Source organism: Octopus bimaculoides, chromosome 2 (genome assembly GCF_001194135.2).
Source record: "Octopus bimaculoides isolate UCB-OBI-ISO-001 chromosome 2, ASM119413v2, whole genome shotgun sequence".
Lineage (NCBI taxonomy): Eukaryota > Metazoa > Mollusca > Cephalopoda > Octopoda > Octopodidae > Octopus > Octopus bimaculoides.
The window spans coordinates 107,353,205-107,360,746 of record NC_068982.1 but is presented as its reverse complement, the minus strand read 5'-3'; the positions used below and the strand labels follow the sequence as shown (position 1 = coordinate 107,360,746).

Genomic DNA, 7,542 nt, shown 5'->3' with positions numbered 1-7,542 from the left:
ATATATATATATATAAGTAAGTAGAGTTAGCGGTCGGAGTAAACGTCTAAGGGATAAGAATATCTGTTATTACTAACGGTGTAAATTAACTATATTAACCCTCGGCACAGGTATGCAAGAATACTATGCAGACAGGATACAGGCAATAACAGAATAAACAAGAGTTTATCAGGAATCAAATTTGAAATGAGCAGAAAATGGAGAAAACGTTTGATCAACAAACAAATTGACTACCATCGGTTAAATATTTTTTAATACAAAGCTTGAACATTGCTTACAGCCATTCCTGCTGCCAATGTCAGTTGGTGCCACCAAAGAAAATTATGAGAATAATATTTGTCATCATTATAGCACATCTGATCTAGTACATGGAGCTTCATCAGGGTGGATGTCTAACCCATGCCAGTATGGAAAATGGACATTAAATGATGATGATGATGATGATGATGATACATAGGTCCTGTTTTCATGAGCCTATGTATAGGATGGTATCACACCATCCTTATCTAACTAACCAATTCACTCTAGTTTGGCCCTTCTGTACTATACTGAAGATCATCTCACTTACCCTAATTCCCTAGCCCTTCATAGGTCTATGTTTACACAACACACTGACTGCATTGAGCTACTCTAATCCCACTCCCCAATACACAACATCTTCATCCTTCTGTACAACCAGCCAACAATTTCTTCCATAAATTGTACGAGGAGATGAGGTAGCAGTTTCTGTTGCTCTCCCATCACCTACTCTTTTGTCCACCTCTGCTATTGCCAAACTATACCCCAAAAGATGCTGCCTCTTACAATAGACACCTGCTCCTCCCACCCATTCATTTCAGCCTATTTGATGCCATCACTCTTTCTCACTCTGAATCCCTTTCTTGGCCACCTAATCAAATGTACGCATCCTAAGTTTCTGAGTTTTCTTCCGCACTTACACTCATGTTCCTTTCACCCATTTCTGATTTTGCTGCTGTTATCATTCTTTCTTATATACCCCTCCTCCTCCTCAGTTCACATGTCTTAAGTTATGAAATACTTTCTACATTTCCTGCATGCAAGGCACCTTCTCCTCCCCCACCGCCTGTTCTGGTGCAACAAAAGAAAGCTGCCAAATTGTGCCAAATTGATGGATTGGTGAGCATGGCAACTTCTCCAATGCTGGTGTCACACAAAATAAACTCTGTAAAAATTTTTTAATGGTTGGGAGATTAGCAGAGAAAGTGTAGAGCTGTAAGGTCCCTATGGTCCTGTCTCATCAAAGACTTTTTAACTTTCTAAAGTTAGTACCACAATAAAAAATAAAAAAACAAATGCATCTTCTTCACTTTGGTTAATGAAAGGGAGGGTAGAAATCAAACCAGATGATGTATACAAGTTTCAGTTTCCCAGATCAAGTGGGTTCCAATAACATGATTTAGACTGTAATGATCCATCTAACACATGCCAGCATGAAAGCAGACATAAAATAATATGATGATGAGGATGATCACATACATACACACACACCAAACACGTTTATATTATTTTATATTATTTCTATATTTCAACATTGTTCATAAGCTTGTATTTCATTTCTATAGACCTGGAAAAATAAATACAGCTATCATACTAAACCATAACCAGACAACATAGCTAAGGGAACTGTGTCATATTTTCAAGTAATTAAATGACTTTCATTATGCCATAAGTGTCTTTGATAAAGACTGCCCAAATAATGTATACTATCACTCATAAATTGTATAAGGAGATACTTCAACACTAAATATCTTCTAGATTTTATAACACAGGTGCTGATCTTCAATGGACAGATTCATTTCACTACACAGGTGAGGTTTAACTGAAGTCTTCTCAAATTACTTTTCTATCCACTTTTTAGTATTAGACTAAGCACTCTTTGCTCCCTCTCTCTTATATTTCAAAAACATGCACCATATATCATAATTTCCTTCCTATTGTCTTTAACAATGAAAGTTGCTTTTATCTGAGTATTTTATCTACCATTTAACAGTTAATACATATGGTATCTAATCCAGACAAGACAGCTTGATTGTATAACAACTTGTTGTTATTTTTTTTTTACCAAATACTTTATGCATTGAACATTTAACAGCTCTTTGTTCAAACTTTGCATTGTCACATCAGTTTTTGTACATACTCTTATATACATATATTTCTTACTTCTATAAATCTGACAGCAGCATGAATGACTATTTTATTGAGGAGGTGTAATGAGACAGAAACATGTATGGCGTTGTTCCTGTCTTCCTCCCTCACTGCATTGAATTTTTATAATTTTAATTAACTGGGACTTTGGTGCATCAACACATTTCAAAAAACAAAAATAATTTCTTTGATTTGTCTCCCTTGCTATTATTTGGTTGAATGAATTAAACATTGTTCAACAATGTTTACCTCTCTACACTGCAGGTGCAGCCTTGACTAATTAACATCATCATGCTCATTATATTAAGTTTACTAGTGCCTTTTTTATCATATAATTGTGTTGACTAGTCTATATGAAACAGTAAATAGAAACATCAAGCTTAAAATTTTAGCTGGCTTAAAAGTAGGTCATTTCAAGTTCAAGTAGAATAAAAGAAACATACTGCTGTTCAACATAATTTTTTTTTTAAATTATATACTTATTAGCATTGGCTAAGTCTGGGAGATATTGTCTATAATTTATTGATACAGCTAACTAAATTGTACAACATCAACTCAAAGATATCTATATTTTTCAGTCATGAATGGATTCCACTCATTAAATGCACTTGAGGCAGTAACTCATTGTGGATTTTACTTACTCTTAAATAAATGTAAATAGACTGATAAAATATCAGCCATTGGTTGTGACAACAGTATTTAGCTGCTTAGTTGTAAATATCTAAAAATACATGTTATATATGCAATATATTATTCACTATCATTTGAAGATATCACATGGATTAATTCAACACGGTATACAAGCTCACTTAGTGGTCAATCACCTAAAGATATAGAATGAAGTATTGCAATACAACATTCAAAGTTATCTAGTGATCACTAAGCTATAGATATTGTATGGAACAGGGCAGCACAATTTACAAGGTCACCGAGATATCATTACCCTTGAAATGTCATTAGCACAATATACATGATAACTAAATAGTCCACTTAAGTTTGCTTTCAGTGAACCATTCAACATATCAAACACAGGATTTATTCAGCCTGATTACAGCTTACCAGGACTAACTAATATAGAAACTTTCAAACATATTGGGTTCAACCTACACTGCTGACTAACAGTAAAATAAGCATTGATGAACCAAAGAAAAATCAAACAAAATCCTCACAAGATTATTTTCCATGTTAAATGGTATATCCATTGATCTTATGTTTCTTTTATAATTTTATTTTACTTGTTGCTTCTCCATTAAAACAAATGGTTAATCACACCACATATTCTCTTAGTATTATATATAAATGTCAGTTACAGTTTAGAAGGGGAAATGGTCTCAAAAGTGAAAATTTTGTTTTCGAGATATATACCCCATTAATAATGTCAACAGCAACATGGAGTTCTTACACTGTTACATCATGAATTTATAGTAGGAATATACCGGATGTCCATAAATTATCTTTACAACTTCCACAATTAATTGTATCTATTAAAGTTGAGATCCAATGGAGCCTGTGGAGAAGTGTTCTGATGTTTCTAATAAAACTTTGTTTTCCAATAAATTTCAGAGTTATCTTTATTTTCTGGGGGGGGGTTTTTCTGAATTTTTTAAATTGTAAAGATAATTTATGGATACCCTGTATAGTTAACTGAATTTATTTTATCAGTTGTTCACTGGAATAATTACAGATATATTGACTTCAGCAAGATTTGAACTCAGTATGCAAAGGAATGTAACTATAGCTTTTTGAAAAACAATAACTGTAATAATATCTAATATTTACTTAAAAATGGAAAACCATTTAGTGAGATGGATTAGAAACCATCTTAAATATAAAATAAAGACAAAAAGAAAGAATAAAAGTGACTATATCAACATATCTTGAAGAGAAGCTATGCAAGATTGTAGCATTGTTCCATGAGCTGATAACTATTGTTTCAAACTGTTATTATATACTATTGCACCAACAATCCATACAGATGTAAGAAACTTGATAAAGACAGCTTTATTGAAGAAAAGTCTGACAAAACTAATAAAAGATTGACGAGGAGTGTGTACTTTTAGAATCTGATTTTAAAGAAATGTGACTTGAAAAGAATATAAATTCTTTCACTTTGAAAATATAGTATAAGCATCTTCCACTCTGTGGCAAGCAAAAGTTATTTTGAAAAATGACAAAGAGCTTTTATTAGTTTTAAATCTTATCTTTTTTTTTTTAAATGCCAATGGGCTCAGTCAGTATTAATGGTAATGCGAAGAAAAACCTACTCAATCTCAGCTTTTCCCAACAGAGTTGTTTGTAGCAGAAACATGCAAAACATGCTAGTGAGCAGATTCATAAACTGATAAAATACTTCTGGTATAAACAAATTTTCCAGGAATATTATAAGCAAGAATCCTATCAGGTCCCAAAATAAAACATGTATAACACAACTCACATTATTAATGTAAGTTCTTTAAAAACTAAATGGATAAAGTATCAAACCACGAGAATTTATATCCACTGCACAAAACTCATCACTTTTCCATGCCACTTTCATTAAGAAAAAGTTACCTGCAACAGACTAGCAACCTATCCAAGGAGAAATTCCTCACATCTGTCTAATATAAAGTACAGCAGCTACAAGCCACTGAGAGAACCGCTATGTGGTTGTTCGACTAGCTGGAAACAACAGTTGAATCTCTCTCAAATCGTACCCTGCCTACAATATTATATAAAAGGGGTGGGGCACGTTGGATAAAGTAGCCCTAAACATACTTATAAAAATTCGTCGGTCATAGATCAGAGTTGACCTGGAGCTAAACCACAACAACAACAGAAACCACAGTTATAATACTGGTTTTCTATAGATCATAGTGGCTCCTGAAAGGATTACTGACTCAACAAGTGATAACCACCCCATTAAAGTACCAGTACTTAGATTCCAACCAAAACAGGAGTTCACAAATATATATATTGGCATTGGTTTTCATGTAATATCTGCTAAATAGTACACAACGTGAGGTTAAATGCCCTCATTTCATTAATATACATAATAATAGTAATCTAATTGTTAAAACTCAGCACTAAATCAATAATAATTGTTATATTTCATTCTGTTGTATTTACTTCGGTATTTTCACGTGAAACAGGTTCTAACTAATTGAACTGGCGGTGAACATTCTGAATGTATAGAATGAACTGCAGAGAACAATTGAATAAAATGAAGGGTTTGAGTTCATTGACAGAAGATTTTTTTACTAATATTGCTCTCTGTTAAATATTAATAAGTTCAACTATCAGACACCTTAGTATTAACAGCATAAGTTTAACTATCTGACAACCTTATCAACAACCCCCAAGTGGTAACTGGAATGACAAGTTGTTTCCGTCTGTTATAATGATAAGGGAACGAGCAACCCAATTAATTTTCTTTTGGTTCCTCTAACAAAAGAAAATAAAAAAAACTACAAAATATATAGGAGGAAACTAATGAAAAACTGTTATTCGGTTACTCAAGTGAATCGTTTATCATAATCTCAACATTACAAAACCGCAGTTAGTGTCTATGACATGTGTTTGTATATAAACTTAGCGCATAAATATTTTACACGCGCGCGCACGTTTCACATTCTTTTACTAGCTTCTGTCATTGAACTTAATACATATAATGCTTTTAAATGTAAATATGATTTGATATGATTTTTTTCCCCACACAAATGTAAAGAAACGATACTAGCAGTCATGCTTCTCCCAAATAACGTGAATGAAAAATGTTATCAATGGGATTCGCTCGCATCTAGTGTGCGAACTCAACTCGCCGGGAGATCATCTCTGAAGCTCTCGCCATATAAACGACTTCTTGAGAATATTATTTCATATCCGTGTGTGTTTAATATGAAACAGTTATCAAATCGACTATTAACGTTACCCGGTATTGTAAAACAAACATCTATTTTGGGTTAAATTTTGCCCGTTTGACAAGTGGTCGCCTAACAAGATCGTGCCTGTTCGGGTTAGGATTGAATGTCAGTTTTTGTTGGCTAAAACATACTAAGTATTGTATACTACCAATGACTAAAACCAATATCATATATATATACATGTGTGTGTGTGTATTGTAATATCACGTTTTAACTGTAATTACAATCTAGCTTGCCTTCCTGGAAATGTAAGCTATAGACAAACTTATTACAAAGTGTTTATTTGAAATTCACTCTTCGCTAGGCTAAATATTTCAGTCATAAATTCAAGATTTCACAAGTCATTTGTCATATGTTAACTAAATTGTTCTGTATGGGTAATCAATGCTTACTAGTCATCTGGTCAACCTCAACAGGTTCTGAAATGACTATGTTATATAATTACATCTGAACATATACAGGAGAAATGTACTATTTCTGCTATTTATCGCTTATTGATAGTGTTAAAAAAAAAAACCCTTCTCTCCCTAGTTTGTACGTGTGTTCAATTATTAATAACTAAAGATTTAATTGTTTTGGTTATTATTAGAGTTAAGAGTTCTAATTTTAACTTGAATACTATTTATTAATTTTGACAGTTGTGAAAATTCCAAGAGAGAAAAAAAAAAAGAAAGACGTGCAGGCAACCGTTATATAGTGATCAATCAGTATTGGAAGTGTTCCTGGTGTTGATGGAAGAAAAGATAAACAACAGCTGGAACAGGTGGATATATAATCGTAAAAGGTTAACGGTTAATCATGGTTTATACTGACCATTTAGGAGGTGTGGGAATAATCAGAAACAGTGGAACAAATGATGCGGAGAAAGTGGTGTAAAAATTTGACAGTTAATATAAGAGGTGATTTAGATACCAAGAAATGATTACATATTAAGGAAAAGAGTAAAGCGGAAAAAAAAAGAGAGAAAAGGAAGGAAAAAAACAGAAAGAGAGAGAGAGAGAGAACAAGGAATATTGGAAAGATTAAATAGAATAATTCAGAATAAAAATAGTATGGGGAAATCAAAGACTTCAATACATTGAATCAACGAGAAAATTCGACAAAGTTAAGGGATGACAAGAGGTTTTGGTCATGAGGAAGAATGTAAGTAAATACTTACCCCAGCGTGGAAATAAAGCCACATACGCTGCCTTCAGCATAAAGAGATACAATGTCTCCTAAATGTAGGAATGTGTTAGACATTTTGTCAACCAAGAATGACACCAGTTGACCAATGCCTCTTAGACGACGACGAAAGGAAACAAAACAAAACGTGGGAGGGTAAAAATAAAGAGACCACCAAACGTCACCTTAAAGTCTCCATCTCGAACACCAAATCGACCTTTGTAACCACAGTAGTGATATTATTTACTATCTGATAATCAGCTATTTCTCTTTAAACAATCTTTACTTTCATATATATATATATATATACATA

At 33.0% G+C, this 7,542-nt stretch overlaps 1 protein-coding gene across 1 annotated transcript in view; it reads right to left on the bottom strand.

Moving 5' to 3' along the window:
- Window positions 1–7,415, bottom strand: part of LOC106882671 (inositol 1,4,5-trisphosphate receptor type 1) — a 314,426-nt gene extending 307,011 nt beyond the window's left edge. Inside the window, exon 1 of the mRNA XM_052978577.1 lies at window positions 7,225–7,415. Coding sequence (XP_052834537.1) covers window positions 7,225–7,307 — 83 coding nt within the window. The 5' untranslated portion in view covers window positions 7,308–7,415. The remainder of the gene's footprint in view (window positions 1–7,224) is intronic.
- Window positions 7,416–7,542: the final 127 nt, after the last annotated feature.